Raw genomic sequence first — 25212 nt, forward strand, 5'->3', positions numbered from 1 at the left:
AGTTTTTGCCTGAACGTCTATAGTACAGCTGGAGAGCAGAGATTGATTTTGGAGGGACTGTGTCACACCAAGTGACTTTGCATTATCAATTTTGATTGTTTAGCAAAAACCCCAAGCTTCACCTCAGCCCTCGATGAGCTTTTCCTTTCAAAGCATTTTACAAAAGAGGCCAGTATCAGTATCCCTCCATTTTACAGATCGGGAAACTGAGGCCCAGAGAGGGGGAAGTGACTTGCCCAAGGTCACTCAGCAGCAATGTGATTAAACTCCATGAGACTTACTCAATAAATCCCAAAATGCAAGAATGCAAAGAGTGTAATTCCAGAGTCAGGAATAGAAATTATTTCTAATACGGGATTTCTTTAGAAATTCAAGTGGATCTGGTGTTTCCCACACCAGAAGAAAATTCACAATGTTCATTATAATATATGTCCTGATGGTCATCTCATATGCAGCACATACAACCTGTGATCTCTGTGGAGTTTTTTTTTTAATTTTTAAACCTCAGTCTTTGGAAATATAAGAAAATCTCTGTGCATGTAGCTAATGTAATGTGCTCTTGAGGGGAAAAACCATGTCTCTAGGCTTGTCATATTCTATACTGTACTTTGCTTGTAGACTTAAAGCACTGAGGTTTACAATATGGATGAATTTTACAAGATCTCTTCCACTGAGAGAGTCCAGCAGTTGGAAAAAGAACTAGCTGCTCAACTGGCAGAGCTGAAGACAGAAATAGAAGACAATGGGGTACTTCAGGGAACACCAGATAGATCTTACAGGTAAAGAAAACCTCTTGGTGAATGAGGAAATGAGGACCGATTATGTCAATTATGTATTTTATAAGTGTCTGTTTCACGCACTTTTGTTTCCTCTTGTTAGAAATCCTACATGCCTAGTGATCTAGAGGCTTGGACACAGACCTAGGAACCAGGAACTTTGACTCTTTCTTTTAGTCCTGGCTCTGCTACTGACTCACTGTGTAGTATGGGAAAGCTAATTCTAAACTCTTTTTGGAAATTCAGTGCCGTTCTATGTTTTAAATCCCAAAACAAAATTTAAAATCTCCCTGCAGCTTTAATTAATCCTCTCACTTCTTTCATTGAAGAGGGGTGTCTTTAAGTGTTCTAATATGGTTTCCTATACATTGCTTTTGGATGTGATTCTGCAGCTCATACTCAAGTGAGGAGTGGGCACTTGGTTGGTATTTAAAACATACACATTCATTTTTATTTAGTAGTATAAATATTTAATATTTACAATAGTTTTTAGTGTGTAAAATTTTTAAATATATCTACATAGGTTGTGTGTGTGTGAGAGAGAGAGATTTGGTTCTTATCCTTTTTACAGCCTTGGTCTTCAGTGTCAATAAATACTGGGTCTTGTCTTTCAGGCCTCACTCAGGCAAAGCCTTTATTTATTTCAGGGAGGATTTTAATTGAGTAGGGCTTGCAAGCCCTGCCCAGGTGTACACACGGTCTGTCTCTCTCTCTCTCTAATTTTTTAAACTTTTCTGCCTTAAAAAAGGGATATTTACTGTGGATAATATTTACCATTGATTTATACCACTTGAATTGTACTGGGCCTTTCAAATTATGACAAAGGAATATATTAATTAAGTGACACTGCATTGTTTTCTATCTGTCTGTAATATTCTTTTGGATAATCTTTCTATAGCTCTGTTCCGATACCAAAGGACGCTTCGTATTTCAGAAAAGAAAGGGAGGTGATACTAAAGAAAGGTTTACAGGTAACTGAAGACTATACTAGCATGAAAAAAGTCACCTTTAAATATATTCTAAACAGTAACTGAGAACTAACTTCAGTTAAAGGTGGGGGTTTTTTTTTTTAAATGAACAAAAGTGTAACTGTCTCCATTTTTGACAATAAGGAGCACGGGGATAGAGTACTAATATAATTGTTTGTATAGTAGTGAAACAACACAACCCTTTATTTTTTCTACAACAGCTGTTCTTGTGATACTGATAATTTTTGGCCCAATCCTGTAGCCGTTGCCCATGTGATCATTCCCACTGGCTTCAATGGCTACAGGATGAAGCCCATAACGATAGGTTTTCTTTATTTAAAATCAATCATTTTGTATTCCAGATTGTGAAAAATTAGCCTTCTGCCTAGACTTTTGTGGGGGGAGGGGTGGTTTTGCCTATTACAAAACATGAACGCAGCATAGCATTTTTCCTGAGTATCTGTATTTGCCCACAAAGGTTGCTTGATGTCTAATTACCTGTGCTTGCAGGTAGCTGAGGCAAAACCTCTTGTTGTTCAGGCTGATGTCATGCAGAGGGAGCTAGAGAGCTGTCTGAAAAGAGAGATTTCAGAGGAACAGCCGTGTTAGTCTGTATTTGCAAAAAGAAAAGGAGTACTTGTGGCACCTTAGAGACTAACCAATTTATTTGAGCATGAGCTTTCGTGCGAAAGCTCATGCTCAAATAAATTGGTTAGTCTCTAAGGTGCCACAAGTACTCCTTTTCTTTTTGAAAAGAGAGAATACAGCAGAAAGCTTACCTCTGTTACTGCACCAGGTAACTTTTCTATTTGCTACTCAAAGACTCGGACAATGTTTCAACATGTATGTCCTAGCATGGTGGTGACTGAGATATGACTCAAAGCAAGGATTAAACAAAATTCTGTTCTAAGGGCCATCTTGAAAATGGATGTGCTTAAAGCATTTCCTTGGATAATAAGGAACCTCTTGTACTACTTGGTTTGGAATCTGAAAAGGGATCAAAGTCAGCTGGGATGGGCTGGAACAACATTCCTGTACTACTGTGTGCCCGCATCTGTTTCTGTAGCCTTTGTTCTTAAGCTTTTTTTTTTTCAGTTGCTAATCCTAGTGGGACAGATTCTGCTGCCTTCCTCTTGCTGATTAGTACCTTACTAACAGTGGTGCAAATAGAAATCATTTCTTGCCGATACTGCACTCATGGGAGGGACACAAGGGGACATCATGTGACTCCTCCCCGGCCCCAGCCCAAGGCTCCCATGCTCTCCCCATCCCCTCTGACATCCCACTTTGTATATACAATGATCAGCATGCTTAACTACTCACTTTCCCCCCAAATATGTAGTATTCGGTCTGTTTATATGGAATATGGGATTTGAGTGAGGAGCCATTTCAGCATACGTATGACTTACTAAAAGACAAATTTTAAGTACAACTGTGTCATAAACTGCTGTATGGTATTGTATTCAAACATTGCATTTCAATGGGGGATTCAACTTCCTTTATAGGAACAGACTCCTGAAACTCTTACCGGCCCACAAAAGTGATCCATAGTCATGCAAATAGTCCCATTGTCTTCAATGGGATTGATCAAATGATTAAGGGTTTACAGGATTAGGGTCCAAGTTTGTAAATTGTTCTGGATGAAACTGACAATGCCTGAGCTGTCAGATCAGAAGGAGCTTCATTCGAATAAAAACGAGCAAATGTGTGATAAGACTTAGCTCCGTTGCTAAGATGAGGAACATATTTTCAGCAAAGTTCTAGGCAGATTCTTGTGGCAACTGGCTGGTTTAAGGCTGTCAGTGTCCGGCATTGTAATCTTCACTTATAGTTCTCTCATGAACAAAGCTGGAAAATGAGGTATTTGTTTTCTTTGTTTTGCTGCTCCAATTCCAGTTAACAAAATGCATGTTAGACTAGTTTGGCTGCAAAGAAGAATTCTGTGTACACTGGGGACAACACCTGATTCCTGTCAGGCTGAGGAACTAGGCTGACATCAGACTCCAAACATCCTCTGGTCAGTGCAAGCAGAGACATTCCTCTAATGATTTGGACTTGATGTGATGCAGTATGGATGTCATGGATAATTCAGAACAATGGGGAGAAACAGAATCGAAAACACTGTTTAAACACCTTTCGTCCCCTCCCCTCTTGAGGACTCCTGACCAATGTAACAGCACAATACATATGCTAACAAACTTAAACAAAGCCTTGCCGTTTTCTGCTCCTTTAAGGAGCAGAGTGCAGCGCCCCCCTCCCCAAGTCTTTCCGGTATCCCATACCCACTAAAAATCTCTTGCTGATACTGCGTATTGGAGGGTACCGCTCTACTTGCACCACTGCTTACTAATGAGTAGAACCATTTTCTTTACTAGGACTACTTGTAGAGAAAGTTACCTCTCAGTGTGAGGATGGGTGGCAGAACAGGGATACTAAGGGACTGACTATTTCTCCCACTTACGTTCTTCTCAATTCTACTTTAGTTCCCCATAATGTTAAATTGTTACCATTTGCTCAAGCGTGACACTTTGTTTATTTTTGGTTTCATTAAAGTTTTTTACAGACAGAATTACTCATCTTGTCCAGAGTAAATATTTACACATGCTTAGATGGAAGAGATTTTGTAGGCACAGCAGTGTTATTGAACAGCTTTATCCCCTCTATCAGGTAGGAAATCAAAAAATAGAAATATTGCATATGTGCATGATATGTTCATGGTGTTTGAGATGGCTGTCTTGCACTTAAGTGACAAAGCCATAAAGGATAAGGATCTTCTGTAAAGCACTGAGATCTTCAGATGAAAGGTGTTCATATGGTAGCACATAAAATGTGCTATGCGGTTTCCAGCAAGAGAGGAGAACACACCACCTACCCTAAGAATGTACTGTGAGTGGAGGGAAAGGAATATTGAATACAAGTGTTTGGGGGCATAAACGTGTGGCCTTTTAGTACACGTTTGTGGTTTATTTTCAAAGGTAACCACTAGATGCCAAATGTTATCATTACTATTTATTATGTAGGTCATTTCAAGAGCATCAGAAAGACCTTTTATATCACCCCCTCCCCAAAGTATTCTTCATATGCCATATGTTAGCAGAATATAGTTTAGAAACTTCAAAAACATTTTGCTGGTACTACGTTTGTTTTCTTCCCTCCACTTGTAATTCAGACGTTTTTAGTGTTATGAGTCCAACTATACATTCTCGTAAAGAGCCCCTGTCACTGTAATGCTCAAAAATACCAGAGCTTTGAAACTAGTATGGCAATGGTCTTAACACTGTAATCTCACATTTAGCCCAGCAAGCTACTAAGTCATTAAAACCACATCACTTGGCAGCTGTGGAATTATATGGGTTTATTCAATAAAATCTGTTTTTGTGGCTGAAAACCACAGGCTTTAGAATATAGGCCCCTTCTGAATCTCCCTGACAGATTATCATTTAAAAATGAAGCAAAAGCAGTTCAAGAAGAGTCGAGTCCAGTCCAGGAAAGTGGAAGGCTCTTACCCATTCCAGCTTTCCATGCCCTCATTTATTGTATTTCAAAGAATGTAGCACTTGTTTCGTTCAGCGCAGGTTCCTTACATTTCCAGGAGAAACACTTCTCACAGAAAATAAATTGTGAGTTGTATTAGTGGTGGAAGCTGAAATGTGACATTATGAAATAATAAATGTTAGGGTACAATAGTTTAAATGCTCCTCTTGACAACCTATTCTTATTGATTTAAATATAAAATGTTTAGTGACTGTGAGCATAGTAAATTTGTTGATTGCATTTTCTGGTTAGTATGTTATGCAGTTGTATTGTAAATATCTGTATTGTTTACCAACTCTAAATCAATATACATAATGAAAATATCAGCAAAGATAAAGTGGATACTGCAAGAATCCTGTTGGTTGTAGACACAGACAGATTATGGTTATTTTCCAGCATTTTGTTATGCTAGCAGTGTGGAAGCACAGTGTCAGAGATGCTAAAGCTGTTTCTACCTTCCACCATGGCAGGTTTATCAATTTAAAAAAAAAATGCTACTTAATACTTGAGCAAACTTTTAAAGACAGGAAACTCAGAGAAGAGGTAATAGGTTATGGAGCCAGTCACTAGCACTCAATCTACTTGGTAATCTCTGTGACACAAGTTGGTGGTTTCAGTGCATTTTCTAATGGACTGTTGTCCAGATCATATGCCATTACCACAACTGGCACTTACTGGCAGCCTCCTAAAAGGGGCCAAGGACTGAATGGACATGGAAACTGAAACAACCCTCCATTTCTACCACGAACCAGAGTAGATGCACACTGGCAGCGCACATGAGGAAACTTTCGCTGCTCTGGCATGTGCTGAACCTCTGTGATTGGCGAAAGGCCCAACTGTAGCACAAGAACTACTGTGTGCTAGTGTGATTCTATGCAACAGTTGTGGGGGTTGGTGTTGTAACAGCCTGGGAGAGTATTTTAGGCGAGTGTGTATCGGGGAAACTATAATAAGGAATAATGTTTAACTTAGTTTTTAATTAGTGCTTGTGCAAAACTTGGGATGTTGTTGCTAAATGAGGAAAAAGTTACTTTCCACTTTCTGATGAGCTCTAGTTTCCACCAAGAGCATCAGGTAACTAGGGATGTCAATCTAGAACATTCACTAGCATTAAATTTCCTAAAAATATACAAGGAAAAATTGTTTTTGAAAAGGTTTTTGTTGTTTCATTCTAAAAGCATGATGTAAACTGGTGATCTGATGTCACAAATGCCACTTATTTTTTATCCAAGTAGTCATTGCCATGTGGAGAATGGGGTGTATTTAACTGGAAAAAAGATTGTGGATGATTTTGAGTTTTTATACATTCGGATTTTAGACAGCTGGGTATATTAATTACAGCTTCTTTTACTGTCAAAGATGACTGCTAATAAATTCTCTGTTTGAGACTGGAGATGACCTTTCCTCTTATCCCTGGTCTACACTACGAGTTTAGGTCAGATTTAGCAGCGTTAGATCAGTTTAGCCTTGCACCCTTCCACACTATGAAGCCATTTTTCCTGACTTTAAGGGCTCTGAAAACCAGTTTTTGTACTCCTCCTCAACGAGTGGATTAGCGCTGAAATCGACCTTGCTGGGTCCAATTTGGGGTAGTGTCGACGCAATTCGACGGTATTGGCCTCTGGGAGCTATCCCAGAGTGCTCCATTGTGACCGCTCTGGACAGCACTCTCAACTCAGATGCACTGGCCAGGTAGACAGGAAAAGCCCTGTGAACTTTTGAATTTAATTTCCTGTTTGGCCAGCATGGCGAGCTGATCAGCACAGGTGACCATGCAGTCCCAGAATCGCAAAAGAGCTCCAGCATGGACCAAACGGGAGGTACTGGATCTGATCGCTGTATGGGGAGACGAATCCATGCTATCAGAACTCCGTTCGAAAAGATGAAATGCCAAAATATTTGAAAATCTCCAATGGCATGAAGGACAGAGGCTATAACAGGGATCCGCAGCAGTGCCGTGTGAAACTTAAGGAGCTCAGGCAAGCTTACCAAAGAACCAGAGAGGCAAACGGCCACTCCAGGTCAGAGCCCCAGACATGTCGCCTCTATGATGAGCTGCATGCCCTTCTAGGGGGTGTCCCTACAACTACCCCAGTCCTGCGCATGGACTCCATCAATGGACTCTCACACAACAGGGATGCGGATTTTGGGGACGAGGAAGATGAGGAGGAGGAGGTTGAAGCACAGCAAGCAAGCGGAGAAACCATTTTCCCCGATAGCCAGGAACTGTTTTTCACCCCAGATCTAGTACCCTCCCAACCCACCGAAGGCAGGCTCCTGGACCTAGAAGGTGGAGAAGGGAGCTCTGGTGAGTGTACCTTTGTAAATATAATACATGGTTTAAAAGCAAGCGTGTTTAATGACTAGTTTGCCCTGAAGTCTTGGGATGCATTTGCGGCCAGTACAGCTACTGGAAAAGTCTGTTAACATGTACGGGGATGGAGCGGAAATCCTCCAGGGACATCTCAATGAAGCTCTCCTGGATGTACTCCCAAAGCCTTTGCAAAAGCTTTCTGGGAAGGGCAGCCTTATTCTGTCCTCCATGGTAGGACACTTTACCACGGCAGCCAGCAGCACGTAGTCTGAAATCATTGCATAACAAAGCATGGCAGCATATGGTCCCGGTGTTTGCTGACATTCAAGCAACATCTGTTCTTTATCTCTCTGTCCTATCCTCAGGAGAGTGATATCATTCATGGTCACCTGGTTGAAATAGGGGAATTTTATTAAGGGGACCTTCAGAGGTGGCCGTTCCTGCTGGGCTGTTTGCCTGTGGCTGAACAGAAATCATCCCTGCTGTTAGCCATGTGGTGGGGGGAGGGGTGAAGCGATCATCCCAGAGCATTGGGGGTGTGTGTGGGGGGGAGGGGGGTTAGTTGGGTTGGTGCTGCACATTAACCCGAAAACCGCAGCCCCTCCTTTTAAATGGCCAACCCATTTTAAAGGGCCAACCCAATGGGTGCTTGGTATATGAAATGAGGGCACTGCTGTTTGAAACCATTCCCACATGTTAGGAAGGTTAAAGAAGCCAAAAGACTGTGGCTTACCATGTCTGCCTGCAAGCCGAATTCTGTTGCCTGCCAGCCCTGTGTGTGTGATCTCTCACACCAAACCGGCAGGCCCTCGATATAAGAGGCAAAATACGACCTTGTAAAGAAAGCACATGTGCTATGTAATGTTAACAGCTTGGTTCACCGTGAAAGAGTCTACCCATTGTTCTCTAAAATGCCTGTTTTTTAAAGACTAATCTCCCTCTTTACCCTCCCGCAGCTGCAAATGTTTCATCGCTCCACATATCATCTCCATCCCAGAGACTATCAAAGATTAGAAACCAAAAAAAACACACTCATGGTGAAATGTTCTCTGAACTCATGCAGTCCTCCCACGCTGAAAGAGCCCAGCACAATGCATGGAGGGAGACAATGTCAGAGTCTAGGAAAGCACAAAATGAACGCGAGGAGAGGAGGGACGAGCGAGAGGAGAGGAGGCAGGATGCAATGCTGAGGCTACTGGAGGATCAAACTGATATGCTCCGGCGTATGGTTGAGGTGCAGGAAAGGCAGCAGGAGCACAGACCACTGCTGCAGCCCCTGTGTAACCAATCGCCCTTCTCCCCAAGTTCCATAGCCTCCTCACCCAGATGCCCAAGAATGCAGTGGGGGGGCCTCCGGGCACCCAACTACTCCACCCCAGAGGACAGCCCAAGCAACAGAAAGCTGGCATTCAACAAGTTTTGAAGTACAGTGTGGCCTTGTCCTTCCCTCCTTCACCACCCCACCCAGTGCTTCCCTTCTGCCAGGCTACCTTGGCAGTTATCCCCACATTTGTGTGACTAATTAATAAAGAATGCATGAATTTGAAACAACAATGACTTTATTGCCTCTGCAAGCGGTGATCAAAGGGGGGAGGGGAGGGCGGTTGGCTTACAGGGAAGTAGAGTGAACCAAGGGGGTGGAATTTCATCAAGGAAAAACAAACAGAACTTTCAGACTGTAGCCCTGGCCAGTCATGAAACTCTTTTTTCAAAGCTTCTTTGACGCGCAGTGCGCCCTGCTGTGCTCTTCTAACCACCCTGGTATCTCGCTGCGCATAATCAGTGGCCAGATGATTTGCCTCAACCTCCCACCCTGCCATAAACGTCTCTCCCTTACTCTCACAAATAGTGTGGAGCACACAACAAGCAGTAATAACGATGGGAATATTGGTTTCACTGTGGTCTAACGGAGTCAGTAAACTGCGCCAGCGTACTTTTAAACGTCCAAATGCACATTCTACCACCATTCGGCACTTACTCAGCCTATAGTTGAACAGCTCCTGACTACTGTCCAGGGTGCCTGTGTATTGCTTCATGAGCCATGGCATTAAGGGGTAGGCTGGGTCCCCAAGGATAACTATAGGCATTTCAACATCCCCAGTGGTTATTTTCTGGTCTGGAAAGTAAGTCCCTTCCTGCAGCTGTTGAAACAAACCAGAGTTCCTGAAGATGCGAGCGTCATGTACCTTTCCCGGCCATCCCACGTTGATGTTGGTGAAACGTCCCTTGTGATCCACTAGTGCTTGCAGCACCATTGAAAAGTACCCCTTTCAGTTTATGTACTGGCTGCCTTGGTGGTCCGGTGCCAAGATAGGGATGTGCGTTCCGTCTGTGGTCCCACCACAGTTAGGGAATCCCATTGCAGCAAAGCTATCCACTATGACCTGCACATCTCCTACAGTCGCTACCCTTGATAGCAGCAAGTCAGTGATTGTGTTGGCTACTTGGATCACAGCAGCCCCCACAGTAGATTTACCCACTCCAAATTGATTCCCGGCTGACCAGTAGCTGTCTGGCGTGGCAAGCTTCCACGGGGCTATCTCCACTCGCTTGTGAACTGTGAGGGCTGGTCTCATCTTGGTATTCTGGCGCTTTAGGGCAGGGGAAAGCAAGTCACAAAGTTCCATGAAAGTGCCCTTACGCATGCGAAAGTTTCGCAGCCATTGGGAATCGTCCCAGACCTGCAACACTATGCGGTCCCACCAGTCTGTGCTTGTTTCCTGGGCCCAGAATCAGCATTCCATGGCATGAGCCTGTCCCATTGCCACCAGGATGGCCAAATCGCTGGGGCCCGTACTTCGAGAGAAGTCTGTGTCCATGTCCTCCTCTCTCTCCTCACCTCGCTGCCGTCGCCTACTCGCCTGCTTTTGCAGGTTCTGGTTCTGCATATATTGCTGGATAATGCCCGTGGTGTTTAGAGCAGTCACAACTGCCGTGGTGATCTGAGTGGGCTCCATGCTTGCCGTGGTATGGCATGAGCAGGAGAGCAGAGTGGCAGCGGCAGGTAGATGACGATGCTGACAGCAATATGGCGCCTGCATGGAAAAAGACGCGAAATAATTGTCGGCCTTTGCTTTCATGGAGGGAGGAGCAGGCTGGCAGCAGACAGTGAAGTAAAGCTGCTAGCCACCATCATCTCCTGGGTGCTCGCAGTGCTGCTGGCTGGGAGAGTCGCCTGAGGCAGAATGGCCCCCTCAGGGATTGAGCTCACAACCCTGGGTTTAGCAGGCCAATGCTCAAACCACTGAACTATCCCTCTGCTAATATTCTAGGCAGGACTGAATCTCCATTAGACAAAACTTAAAGAAGAGAATGACCTGAGTCACTCCCATTTATGTCCAGGCACCCCTGACAGATCTTACCGAAGTCTGCCAGGAGCACCCGGGAGACGACAAGGACAGATACCAGTCATACTGCACTGTCTGCTGCCACAAGACAATGAGCTGCTGCTGTGTAGCAATACAGTCCCATGTCTGTCAGCACCCAGGAGACGTATGGTGATGGTGCGCTGAGTGGGCTCCATGCTTGCCGTGGATGGTGTCTGCATGGGTAACTGAGGAAAAAGGCACAAAACGATTGTCTGCTGTTGCTTTCATGGAGGGAGGGATGGAGGGGGCCTGACGACATGTACCTAGAACCACCTGCGACAATGTTTTTTGTCCCATCAGGCATTGGGATCTCAACCCAGAATTCCAATGGGTGGCAGAGACTGCGGGAACTGTGGGATAGCTACCCACAGTGCAACGGTCCAGAAGTCAACATTCGCCTCAGTACTGTGGACGCACTCTGCCGACTTAATGGTCTTAAGTGGGGACACACACAATCGACTGTATGAAATTGCTTTCTAAAAAATCGACTTCTATAAATTTGACCTAATTTCGTAGTGTAGACATACCCTTAGACTGCAAATATAATTTTGTCTGGGAAGCAAAAGCCTCAAAATTACTGCCAAAGTAGAATATTTCACATGGTGGGAGTGCAGAGTTCTTTTAGTTAATTAATAGATTGCATAAAGAAACAAACACAGGAAAATGATGGTCTTTTCTCTCTCTACATAGAAACAAATTGGTCCCATTATGCAGGAGTACAACGATGCTGTTCAGAGGGCTACGAGACTGTCGGCTGCACGACAGAACTTCCTGACAGGAAAGAAAAATCCTGTAAATATAGTGACACAGGAAGACCTGGTTATTTACATGCAGTGGTTAGTGTGTCACCTACACTCTCTCAAGGCGATTCACAGCTACCTGAGGGTAAGAGAGCATTGTGGACCGTGCAACATAGTTGCCAACCTCCGCACTGCAAAATATTAGCATTTATTAAATGTAATAATATTTCCCAAGGAAAACGTGATTTTGCTGGAGCGAAGGATTGAGAGTATATCTCAAAACTCTATGGGCTTGTTGTTTTAGGGGAACAAATCCTTGCAAGAATGCTGTAGCTAGTGTAAAAAACTCTGATGAAAAAAGAGAAACTCAGGAAATTCAGAGTTAAGGTTAAATTTTAAAAGAAATTCAGAGATTTGAAAGTATTGAATTGCACAAGCAAGTGCCCTGTAAAATGCTGGCAATCTAAAGGCCTGCTAACACAGTGGATAATTCTGCTAGAAAAAAGAGAAATTCTTCTGGCTCATTGAGGTAAGTAGGATAATGAGTCCCCTGAGTATAATGTAAATAGGTTGCTTGGGTTGAAGAAGATCAAGGGTATGGGCAGAGCAGTCTAGAAGGAGAACACCTGAAACCTTCTCTCCAGGCTATCTTTATAATCAGAGGCCTGATCTACACTAGGATTTTACATAGGTATAGCTTCGTCTCTCAGGATTGTGAAAAATCCACAGCACTGAGAGACATGGATATACCAACCTAACCCCCAGTGCAGACAGCGCTATCTTGGCAGAAGAATTCTTCTAATGACCTAGCTTTGCCTCTCAGGTAGGCGAATTAATTACTCAGAAGGGAGAATCCCTCCCATTGAAGTAGGTAGTGTCTGCACTGGTGCAGAGGCACCGATGTAGCGTTTTAAATGTAGGCATATCCTTGTGGTGGTGGTGATTGGTTAATAAAGCCAAGCCCCAAGGAGAGATGAGTTTGGACTTTGTCTGTTTGTACGCTAGATTGGGAGTGGCATTTGCTCACACACCCATACAACCTTAACCCCGCCTCTGTAGCAATGCCAGTATACCTAAGGACTCACCTAAGAACACAGAAAATTTCAAAGGCAAATCTGAGGAGTTGTTCTGCATTGCACTTAGTTTACCTAGTGATTTTATTGTATAATCACTGAAAGTAGTTTTTAGTTGTTTATTTGTATCTTTCATAGTACAAATGACAGGTAATCATGGTTAACTTTTTTTTTCTCTTCTGTGTTTATTTTTTCCCCCATTAAGTCGCAGACTGGGTGATTTTAGTGCTTTTTAAGTGAGGTGAAATAACGACACATGCATTTATATTTTCAGGTACTCCAGTATTTGCCGATCTCTCGCAGAATGGAGGTAGTTATTGAGAAACACCCTGAGGTGGCCCAGGATAATGGGGACAGATTCAGAAGTGCCACTATGTCGGAATCCTTATCTTCTAATATTCACTTCTCTCTTTGCCCCAGCATTTCAGGAAGAGAGGGTGAGAAATAATCGCATTTCCTTTAAAACCACAATAAAAAGACCTCTAGAGTAGAAGTCATCTGTTGATGTGTACTCTTGAGACAGGTCAGCAGTCTTGGTTTGGAAAATATTAAATGTTATTCTTGTTTTCACATCTGAGGAATCTGGAGTGCAGCTTGTGAAGCCAGCCAGCATCCTGTAGAATTGAGAAGGCTTCAGAGATCTAGAGCACAGAATTGAAAATCTGTGCTCCCTTCATTTTGCATGATTGTAAGGGAGGTTTGTGTGTTGTTGCAAATCCTGATTATCTGAAGGGCTTGTATGTGTATTGAGTCATAATAACAGCATATTAGAAAAACACTGCAGGACTAAACTTGATGGGGAGTCTGGGATATTGTTCTAATTATACTAAGCATTGAAATGTTACTCCTGTCTTTTGCATAAACATTGCTTAAAAATATGTTTCAATAGGTGACCTCTTTATGGAGAGATTTATAGTTAAAAACTAGGGCTCTCGATTCATCGCAGTTAATTCAAAAGAATTAATCTAGATTAATCACCGTTTTAATCACACTATTAAACAATAGAATACCAATTGAAATTTATTAAATGTTTTGGATGTTTTTCAATATTTCCATATATATTCTGTGTTGTAATTGAAATCAAAGTGCATATTATTTTTGATTATAAATATTTTCACTGTAAAAATGATAAAAGAAATAGTATTTTTCAATTCACCTCACACAAGTACTGTAGAGCATTCTCTTTGCCATGAAAGTGCAACTTACAAATGTAGATTTTTTTTTTTGGTTACATAACTGCACTCAAAAACAAAACAATCTAAAATTTTAAAGCTTGCAAGTCCACTCAGTCCTACTTCTTGTTCAGCCAATGCTAAGACAAACAAGTTTGTTTACAGGAAATAATGCTTCTTATTTACAATGTCACCTGAAAGTGAGAACAGGCATTTGCAAGGTATTTACGTGCCAGATATGCTAAACATTTGTATGCCCCTTCAGCCACCATTCCAGAGGACATGCTTCCATGCTGATGATGCTAGTTAAAAAATGTGTTAATTAAATCTGTGACTGAACTCCTTGGGGGAGAATTGTATGTCCCTGTTATAGCAGTCTCAGATGATGACCCAGCACGTGTTGTTCATTTTAAGAACACTTTCAATGCAGTTTTGACAAAACGCAAAGAAGGTACCAATTTGAGATTTCTAAAGATAGCTATAGCACTTGACCCAAGGTTTAAGAATCTGAAGTGCCTTCCAAAATCTGAGCGGGACGAGGTGTGGCGCATGCTTTCAGAAGTCTTAAAAGAGCAACACTGATGCAGAAACTACAGAACCCAAACCACCAAAAAAAAAAAATCAACCTTCTGCTGGTGGCATCTGACTCAGATAATGAAAATGAACATGCATTGATCCACACTGCTTTGGATTGTTATCGAGCAGAACCTGTCTTCCGCATGGACTCATGTCCTCTGGAATGGTGGTTGAAGCATGAAGGGACTTATGAATCATTAGCATATCTAGCATGTAAATATCTTGTGACACCGGCTACAAACGTGCCATGAGAACGCCTGTTCTCAATTTCAGGTGACATTGTAAACAAGAAGCAGGCAGCATTATCTCCTGCAAATGTAAACAAACTTGTTTGTCTCAGCAATTGGCTGAACAAGAAGTAGGACTGAGTGGACTTGCAAGCTTTAAAATTTTAGATTGTTTTATTTTTGAATGCAGTTTTTTTATACATAATTCTACATATGTAAGTTCAACCTTCATGATAAAGAGATTGCACTATAGTACTTGTATTAGGTGAATTGAAAAATGCTATTTCTTTTGTCTTTTTACAGTACAAATACTTGTAATCAAAAATAAATATAAAGTGAGCACTGTACACTTTGTAATCTGTGTTGTAATTGAAATCAATATATTTGAAAATGTAGACAACATCAAAAATATTTAAATAAATGGTATTATATTATTGTTTAACAGTGTGATTAATTGTGCGATTAATTTTTTAAATTGTGCAACAGCCCTATTTAAAACATATTCAAGCATTTCTATAGGAAAATCTCTTCCTGGTGGTTCTCTGTTTCTGCTGAATTAAGGGGACAGTGTTCTTGTTTATAGAGTGCCACAAATGTGTATGGTGCTTAACAGCCAAATAAGACACATCCCTGTCTCAGAGTTTAAATCCAATACTTCACTTTACAGGCACAGGGGTGCCTCTGGGACCTCCTAATGTCAGGGACTGCAGGTCTTTTAGAGCACTTAGGCACTAATAAGTTCCAACCTGCCACCTAGTGACCCGCTAGCAACTGCCCCAATAGAAGCTGAACCCTGATAGAGGACTCTAGTCCTGGAATCTGATTGGCAGAATGCTGGAGGTCCTGACTGGTTTACAGCTTCTATACAAACCCAGCACAGGAACAGAAAGTTGTCCTTGCAACTGGGATCAATCTATTTATGACTGCTTCTCCTGCAATACCTGCTCCTGCTACTTCCTACTGATCTCCTGGTAACCTGATCCTGCTTGTCTCCTGATACCTGACTCTTGGTTTGGCATCTGGCCTGTCTTGGACTCTGACCTCCTGGTATCTGATGTGGCTTAACTCCCAACTCCTGCTCTGATCATTAGGTCAGACCACCCATGCCCCAGCTGTGACTCCTAGGTGTTCAGGGAGTCTATGGCACCTATTACATTTGGGGCAGGGAGAGATGCAGCCTGTCCTCCCCTCTGCAGCTAGGAAGCTAGGCTGAGCAGTGTGAAGGGGCAGAGTCAGCTTAGCTTGTTGGGGACTTGTTGGGGAAAGGAGGGGAGACTCCATTTGGAGGGGCTAACACTAATAAGCACATGGACTGCAAATGTAGGTTATCACCTGTAGAGGGAGCACCTGTACAGCAGCAGGGCACAATCTGGCTTGGAGGTGGTGTTTGTTCATAAGTGAGTGATTAAAAATGCTCTGGTGGAGAGAGGAGAGGAAGGGAAAAGGAGGGTAAAGGATGCATCCGTGGGCTCTAACATAGAGGAGGGTATGAGATTTGGAGCAGAGATAAAATGCAGTTGTATGAAATGTCCCCTGCTGCCATCCACTATAATGAAGATGGCAGAGCACCTGCCCTGAAAGGGGTTGATGGCTTGATAGAAGGGGGAAGAAGTTGGAGGACCAGCCACTGCAAGCCTCATGTTTCCATGTACACATAGATCATAAGAGCCTCATAAGTTACCATGTCTCTCAACACTTGCTTTGTGACCACTGTCAGAGTGGGTTCACACACATGTTACTGATTTTGGAATGTCATTAGCAGCACAGTGCTAGGATGCCAACAGAGTGAATGGAAATGCATTGAAATCTGCTGGGATATTGATGCTACTATGATTCTAGTGGCTATATTTCCTGAAAATTCTGGTGAATCTGGCACAAGAGTGGCATGTCCACTTCTGTGACTTCGTACAAATTATTCCTCATTTCTGCAAGAAGGGGAAGAGCATATTGCTTGAGTTTGTAGTAGAGAATGAGTTGGCAAAGGATCACCCAGTGGTTTTGAGAATATTTTTAGAGTATTGTTAGTTTTATCACTGTGGGCTATCCTGGGAAATATTGCTGATTGCCTTCCTTCCCCACAATATCATCATTTTATACCATGCAGCATGTTTTAGAGTACATGTGGTATTCACTTTGCAGGGGAATGGGACCTTATAGTAACAAAAAGCTACTCAAAGGTGGCTTAGCTTATTTTTGTGTTTACTTCAATAACTCGTTATCTAATGTTTGTACGGTATTATATTAACATTGCAGACTTCAGCCATCTATTATCTAGATCTGAGCCACATAGATTAAACAACAAATGATTAAACAAAACATTAAAAGCGAAGACAAAAGTGAAGTGTAGAATGGGAACACAGATGGCCCATTACTGCCAAAGCAATGAGATAATGTATTTGGTTATATATAGTTCCACTGAAACCCCATGAGTCTGATTGAACTTTAGTGAATTGTAACATATCAATTAGAATTCAATGAGTATGTCTGCAAAATACTGGATAAAGGAGTTGATATTTATTTGGACTTTCTGCTGTTAAAGAAACTAAATAGCTGTTGATGAGAAGTGAATAATTGTCAAGGGTTAGAAACTGGCTTACAGACAAACAAAATAAGAATTAATGGTCATTAATTAATTTTCAGCATAGCAAAGGTTTGGCAGAGGATATCCTGAAGTTCCATGCTAGGACCAGTCTTAATATACTTATTATACGTCTGAAAAATGGGGAGAAAAGTAAGGTAACAAAATTTGCAGGCAACACAGATAATTAGGTTGGCTGAAAAGACTTTGGCAGGTCTGGTTCCTGGAAAAAGGAATAAGGGGAAAAAACAATTAACCATTTCATTACTTCCCCAAAAATATTCTAAAAATGGGTGATTTATTTGGGAGGAAGGGGGGTTATTTCAAGCTGGTTCACCCATCCGTAATACAGACATGAGAAGAGCGGGTCTTGTTTCTGGAAGCATGTTGTTGAAGAAAAACTCATACCACTATCACAACAGTATTATTCACAGTGGTAATAATCATGCGATTATTATAAAGATATTATAAAGAAATCTACTTTAGTTGCTTGTAGACTGTGAAGATTTGATTTGGGAGGCTATTGGCACCGTGGCTTTCAAGCAGACAATGATGTCATTAAAATTCAAGCAGTAAAGTTTGTTTCTGTGCTGGCAGATGGCTACTGCTGCAGCAGCAACAACAGCATGTTATATTGTAGACCTGTGCATCGAGAATCGCTATTAATATTTTGTCTTTGGTGATGGTGGAGGTTTTAATAAAAATATCCATTTAGAATCCAGTGGTTGTTCCCTATCAGACTAAACACTGGATCTTAATTAATTTAATCTGTACATACAAAAGAAGTGAGAAAACAGTAGTACTGTATAGTCCCCAATAAAGGACTGCTGCATGTTCCAGAACCCACTGCTTCTCAGCTATTGTTAATAACTGCTACAAACTGCTGTTAGTTTGATTCTGGCCTTTTGTAGGACCACTCGGCAAGGATGATGTATTCACACTGCCCCAACACACAACAGAAACTGAAGAACTGAAACCTCAGCTCCATCTTCTGCTCTCTTACTTTGGTGTCTGCTATGATACGGAGAATCTCAAGAACTCTGCTAATGAGATGGAGCTTTTTTCCGAGGTAACTAAAGCATTACAAAATGTTCATGAGCATGCTCATGAGGTTTGGCAGGAGAACACAAGTATTGTAGGTTGTATTGCATTGCAGGAATAGTGTTGTGAATTCTGTGTTCTTGATTGGAAATACATTTATATAGAGAGCAGTAAAAAGCCTGTATAGCTTCCCTTATAAACATATTCTACAGTAATAGCCTAAAACATCCTAGTGTTGTTTTTAACATTACTGTTCTTAGTAAAATGAAGGATTCCACAGCTTTATTCTACCCAGTCACCCTCCTGCCCTTTTACGCAAGCTCATTTCTCAATTTTTTCCCTTTTAGTTTTAGTATGTATTACAGGCATTAGTTACCACCACTAGGAATCTGGCTTTTACAGGTCATTAAGAGTTACTTTACCAAATCCATGCAGGTTGAAAATTACCAGTTTGAGAACAATTTTCCCTATTTTACTACTTTACATGTCCAGGATGTAGAGCAGGTACATAATATTAATTCTATCTAAAGTGTGTATTGCCCCTAATAAAATAGCCACTTAGGTACATGCTTAAAATTTAGCACGAGTGGTCCCTTTGAACCTCATTGAGACTAAGCATGTGCAGAAATGATTTCAGGATTGGGCGTTAATGTAGAATACCTGTACTGAGTGTCAATAGGCAGGTATAGATCCTATCAGTGAGTTCATATGACCAACTGGAAGAGATTAGGACATACTGTAGTTGATTGTTCAGTGGTTAATATTGGAAACTTGTCCTGTTTTGTGAAACCTGTTGAGAACCTCCTCCATATGCCTTTCAGGTTATCCGGAAATTTCGAAGTGTCTTCAGCAAACAGCAGACAATGAGAACCTTTCCAGTATATGATGCAGGGGTGCCTGGGTCAGAAAACTGGGGTATTTTAGGACCTAGCATGGTTTTGAAAAAGAGAGCCAACTGGATTCCTTTTATAAAGGTAGAAATAAGTGATTTTTCCCTTTTTGCTCTGTTGGTAAACTGTTGTAATTACAATTCAGAATATGGCAAGACGCTTTCCAGCCATTTACTTTTTAAATGACCACTTTTTAAAAAAAAATTCCAGAATCATGTCTAACTACCGTCATATACAATGGGTCTATTTCTGATTTTTTCACTCCAGGCAAAAAAGTAAATGAAAATGAATGTAATGCGTATACTTTATTGTATATTGCCTTCTATCCACATACGACATTTAAGTCCTATTTATAAATTTTTCCCTTGCTTTTCTGTCAACCAGATTAAGCCCAAACAAGATCCCTGGCAGCAAAAGCTTTTGACAAAACTGAAGCAATGGAAAAAAGTAGATGAACTATTGCATCTTCAATCAAAGTTTTTAGAGGTAAGTAAATAGGATATTTTAAATATATTCTATTTATTTACTAAGTGCTCTTGGGAACTTTAAATCCCTGGAGAAACAGCTTGCCTGTGCAAAAAGCTTGTGTCAGGCTTACATTTCAGACTGTAGAGTTCAGACAAACTGAAGATCCAGTACTGAATTGATGCAGATTTTTTTTCTTCTGTTTTCAGTGAGTATTAAGGTTAGGAAAATTTCAAAAGATTCAGAATGCAGGTTGGTTACTTGACTAAGCATTCAAAATTTCCAGAGCATAGTTCAGGTTAAACTCCAGGTATTGACATCTCTTGGGCCTGATTCTGATCTTGCATACAGCAGTTTTACAGTTGATGTCAATGGCATTACTCCTATCATACACTGTTGTAAACTAGATCTGAATTAAGCCTGAAGAATTTATCTAGAAATCTCACAAGAGCAGGCACTTTAGTGAAATTGTTGGCACTTATTATCCTGGTAGGGCCTGAAATACCACGAGAATAGCATCTCTCACAGCATTTAGCAGTTCAGCTTCCAGTATAATCTTGGAAATGGAAAAGAAATATTATGTGAACCAGAAACTCATACAGAACATGTGCATTAATCTTGCATGACTCTTGTTTCAGAAGCCTCTTGAGAGACTTTACTGTAGTATCACCATATTATTAAGGCACTGCTGTAGTGCTGTGCTGTAACATCCTGTAGTGTAGTTGTTTATAGGTTTGGAGATTGGATATGGATATTCCGTAGCCACACTAGTTTCTAATGAGTTTATAGAGTAACACTTCACTAATTGTTGCAGTAAGTCTTGGACAATATGGAAATCTGGCATGTCATTGATAGTTTTGGGGAGATGAAAGGTGAGGGGGGCGGGGATTGCCAGCTGGAGAAGAATGGGGAAGATTATTCTCTCTTCTATGGAGTGGAGCAAGGGAATAAATGATTCTAGTTCATTAAAAATGAATTTCAATAAAGATAAGTGTAACGTACCCCACTTAGGAAGGAAAAATCAAATGCAGAGCTACAAAATGGGGAATAACTGGGTAGGCAGCAGTACTGCAGGAAAGGCTCTGGGGGTTCCAGTGGATCACAAATTGAATGAGCGCCAACAATGTGATGCCATTGCAAATAAAAGCAAATGTCTTTCTGGGACATATTAACAAGAATCTCATGTGTAAGACCTGGGAGGTAATTGTCCTGCTCTACTCAACACTGGTGAGGCCTCAGCTGGAGGTCAGTGTCCCATTTTGGGCACCATACTTTAAGAAGGATGTGAACAAACTGGAGTGAGTTCAGAAGAGAGCAACAAAAATAAGGGGTTTTAGAAAACCTGACCTATGAGGAAAGGGTGAAAGAACAGGGCATGTTCAGTCCAGAGCAGTGGTTTTCAATCTGTGGTCCATGGACCCCTGGGGGTCTGCAGACAATACCTAAGATTTCCAAGGGTATCTGCACCTCCATTTGACATTTTTAGGAGTCCACAAGTGAAAAAGGTTGAAAACCAATAGTTTAGAGAAGATAAGGCTGAGGGCAGACCTAAACCTTCAAATATGTAAAAAGTTGATATAAAGAGGCCAGTGATCAGTTGTTCTCTGTCCACTGAGAGTAGGACAAGATGTTTAGTTTGCAGCAAGGGAGATTTAGATTGGATATTAGGAAAATCATTCTAACTCTAAGGATAGGTAGGCACTGCAATAGGTTACCTAGGGAGGCTGGGGAATTCCCATCTCTGGAGGTTTTTAAGAACTGGTTAGACATACCTGTATCAGGGTGTACTTAATCCTGCCTCAGCATGGGCGGATTCACTAGATCAGTGGTTCTCAAAGCCGGCCCACCGCTTGTTCAGGGAAAGCCCCTGGCGGGCCGGACCAGTTTGTTTACCTGCCGTGTCCGTAGGTTCAGCCGATCGCGGCTCCCACTGGCCGCGGTTCGCTGCTCCAGGCCAATGGGGGGTGCGGGAAGTGGCGCAGGCCAAGGGACTTGCTGGCCGCCCTTCCCACAGCCCCCATTGGCTTGGAGCAGTGAACCACGGCCAGTGGGAGCCCCGATCGGCCGAACCTGCAGATGTGGCAGGTAAACAAACCGGTCTGGCCCGCCAGGGGCTTTCCCTGAACAAGCGGCGGACTGGCTTTGAGAACCACTGCACTAGATGACCTCCAGAGATCCCTTATAGCCTGACCAAAACTGCAGTTGGTAAGCAGGTTTTGATGACTACCAAATAGGTGAGGTGGCATTATTATTATTATTTGTGTTTTTGGTCCCAGTCTCTACCAATGTTTAAAATAAATCTAGGGGGAAAATATAGGAATACAAAAAGTACTTGATAGTAAAGGTAAAACCGTCCAATTTTTTTTTAGTCTTTTGCTGTATTTTAGGGTAGTATGAACAAGAGACCGGCAAAGGGTGGAACTCATTGATTATACTCAATAAATAATGTGCATGACAGAAAATTGTGGTTTATGTGGGAAATGAATGAGAAATGGTGCTTTTGTGTGGAGCTTGATTTTTAATTTGTCTCTGTTAAAGCTTCTTTTTGATTCAGTCCCCGTGCCTATATTTTGTTCATTTATTTTTAACAAGAAAGTTTGATTTAATGATCATTATGCCTTAATTTCCAAAGCATGACCTCCAGCACCTTAATTCAAAAGAATTATGCAGAATATTTATTGTAAAAATCCTAGACCCCATAGCCTTATGTTTGCTCCTAAAGTATAACACTACATTAACAGAAACCTTCCTATGAGAGCTGCAACAGTCTTAACAGTGATTATTACAGAGACACCATCAACTTGAAAATAGTACTTATTTATCTCTCTCCTTTTTTATTTACTAGCGTTACTTGTAACACATAAAATTACTGACAAGAATAGAGAGAGGGTTTTTTTTTTTTTAGTTTGTTTAATATATGCTTTTTGGCAGCACTTGGTGTATATTCAGCTTCCCTGCCTCTGAGCAGAGTTGGTCAGTTTCCTATTTTGTGTGAGTCTTTTCACACCATGACAGGGGAGAGATTTAAAAAAATGAATAAATAGGAAGATAGAGAGGCAGTGCTGCCTCATGGATAGAGCATTGGACTGGGGGATTCTGTTCCTGGCTTTGCTACTAGCCTGCTAGGTGACCTTGGGCAAGTAACTTCTCTGTGGGCCTCAGTTTCCCCATCTCTAAAATGGGGATAATGATACTGACCTTTATAAAGCACTTCAATATCTACTGATGAACCTCACTCTGTAATAGCGAGGTAGGTGATAGGGGTGGTGGTTTTATTAGTATTTATTTATTAATTAAATGACTATAATGCCACAAAATGGACAGTGAGTTGGGGGCAAGGGTTGTACTTAACACTACTTTTAAACTTTTTAAAAAGACCAGATTTCACTCTGATGGATCCCTTTAAGGAATGGAAAGATGTGATATAGAAGAAAAGATGTATATGATGCACTGACTGTAGCTGCTCCATATGTAAGACTGAAACAGGCGTCTCATTGTAGGCCCAATTTTCAAACCCCTCTCCTCCCACCAAAAATTCCCCAAAGAAACAAATCCACCTGAAATTACACATGCCAAATCTTGTATCTGAGTAGAAATTTTCCAGCAAGTTTGGATAAAATAAATAAATCCAAAAAGGAATTTTGAAGTGATGACTAAAAACAGTGTCTTCTCATTGACACTGTGAAAAATCTCCTAATCCTTTTGGGGATCTTATTTTTCAATAATGCCTTTTTCTCAAAACTTAAAAAAAAAATCCTGTTGGCCTTGCTGAGGAGAAATGGCGTTACTGTTTTTTGGTGGGTAGAAGAGGAATTACAGAAATAATGTTCAAGTTTGGGATAGGGCAGGGTCTGAAATACCTAGTGTGACGGGATCCCCGGGGAGAGCATGGGACTGCTGTACCCCCTTAACTCTCTCCAGCCTGAGCTGTCTCTCACAATGCCTTGCCAGTGACAAGCAGCAAGCCCCTCCAGGTGCTGTTATCACTCAGCACAGCCGCATGTGGAGCCCCATACCCAGCTAGATTGCATGAATGCACTCAGAGCCACTCATGAATCACACAGAGAAAGGCACCAGCCACGTCCCACCCAGCACTGTACCTCAGGAATATACCGTCTTGCTCAAGATGGGCAGTACAAATTTATTAATTGGTTCACCACTTCATCAATGGAAAGTGGACATACGCCTTTGCAAACATGAGCAGTTTTGCCATACACTTCATACAAACTCACTGGTAAAGATAAACAGTTAAACAAATGTATTGACTACAAAAGATAGATATTTTTAAGTGATTATAAGTGATAGGCAAAAAGTCAGTTAGTTACCAAAATAAAATAAAATAAAATATAAGCATGCAGTCTACACTCTCAATCCTATTAGACTGGGCAACATCTAGATTTAAGCAGTTTTTCTCACCCCACTGGATGTTGCAGTTCATAGTACACAGATTTCACCCTTGAAACCTGGGCCATTCTTCTCTGTTGGAGTCTTAAGTCTTCTCCATGTTCTTATTGCTTGCAGCATAGGTGGGGGCAGGAGAAAAGGCCAAGCGTGGGCCCCCTATGTTCTGTTTTATACCCTCAATCCCATGTGCTTGGAGAACACAATGTCCAGGCATGTCTGGTGGGCATTGCTGAGTCCCCAGGCAAGGTTGAGCAATTCCCCTGGTGTGGCCTCATGCAGGTCAGTCATTGAATTGTAACTCCCTTGCTGGACAATGGCGGCTGATGGTTGTTTGACACCTCGCCCGGGCGTTGGTTACTTTCCTTGCTGTTGTCTCTGGGGAGCTATCATCTGGCTGATTCCCCAACTTACAGCAGGTTTTAGTGACAACCATACAACACAATTCGCATAACTTCATATGCACTAAAGATATACATATTTTGCTAGAACAGTAACTCTCAGCTGATGACAGCCTTTTCCCTGATACCTCACAGGGCATGCTTTATGTGCAATATCACAGTTATATATAGATGAGGAATATGGGGTTTACAAGACACTCCCCCAAGGTATAGTATGTCACACCGAGGGGGGTCAATAAAGGGAATAAAGAGGTGGCATAGGAAGTTGGAGGGGAGGTGGCACTGAGGGGAAGAGGCTGTCCTCTTGTCCCTCTACCAATCCACCTCCATGAGGAAATGAAACATCTCTCTCTCCCAAATCAGGTGGCTCTCTTGTAGTCTTCTGCTATGGGGAGGTCTCATCTGACATCTTCAGCCTTTTGGGGAGGTGGGAGGGAGGGAAACAGACAATTTACTTGTGCAGAGAAGCAGCAATCATTTGCAGGTATATAATAGATTGGATGGAGGTGCTATGCTGCCTTGCTAAATTCCCTAGAACTCATCCCAACTCCTCAAAAAAAGATGGCCTTGCTTTTAGCTTTGCCTTGTGAATCTTAACTCTTGGATATTTGATGTGATTGCAATAAGGTTTCTGACATGGAGCAAGTGATTGACGTTCTCCAGGAGCATGCTACAGAAGTGCTATAGC

General features: G+C 41.8%; 1 protein-coding gene across 1 annotated transcript; it reads left to right on the plus strand.

Annotated features, from left to right (window-relative positions):
• The first annotated feature begins 642 nt into the window (after positions 1–642).
• Positions 643–25211, plus strand: LOC125634301 (putative uncharacterized protein C6orf183). Its single transcript, XM_075126219.1, has 8 exons — positions 643–779; positions 1675–1747; positions 11651–11845; positions 13048–13210; positions 18238–18395; positions 19189–19377; positions 19642–19743; positions 25152–25211. Exons 1-8 carry the CDS (start codon positions 643–645, stop codon positions 25209–25211), a joined length of 1077 nt encoding a protein of 358 aa, XP_074982320.1.
• Position 25212: the final 1 nt, after the last annotated feature.

Source organism: Caretta caretta, chromosome 3, assembly GCF_965140235.1.
Source record: "Caretta caretta isolate rCarCar2 chromosome 3, rCarCar1.hap1, whole genome shotgun sequence".
Taxonomy (NCBI): domain Eukaryota; kingdom Metazoa; phylum Chordata; order Testudines; family Cheloniidae; genus Caretta; species Caretta caretta.

What these genes read in the sequence shown, in the direction of transcription:
- LOC125634301 (XM_075126219.1), top strand. Translation starts at nt 643, where the DNA reads ATGGATGAATTTTACAAGATCTCTTCCACTGAGAGAGTCCAGCAGTTG. An exon ending in ACACCAGATAGATCTTACAG is followed by an intron (nt 780 to 1,674) that starts GTAAAGAAAACC and finishes ATCTTTCTATAG; the next exon opens with CTCTGTTCCGATACCAAAGG. An exon ending in CAGCATTTCAGGAAGAGAGG is followed by an intron (nt 13,211 to 18,237) that starts GTGAGAAATAAT and finishes GGCCTTTTGTAG; the next exon opens with GACCACTCGGCAAGGATGAT.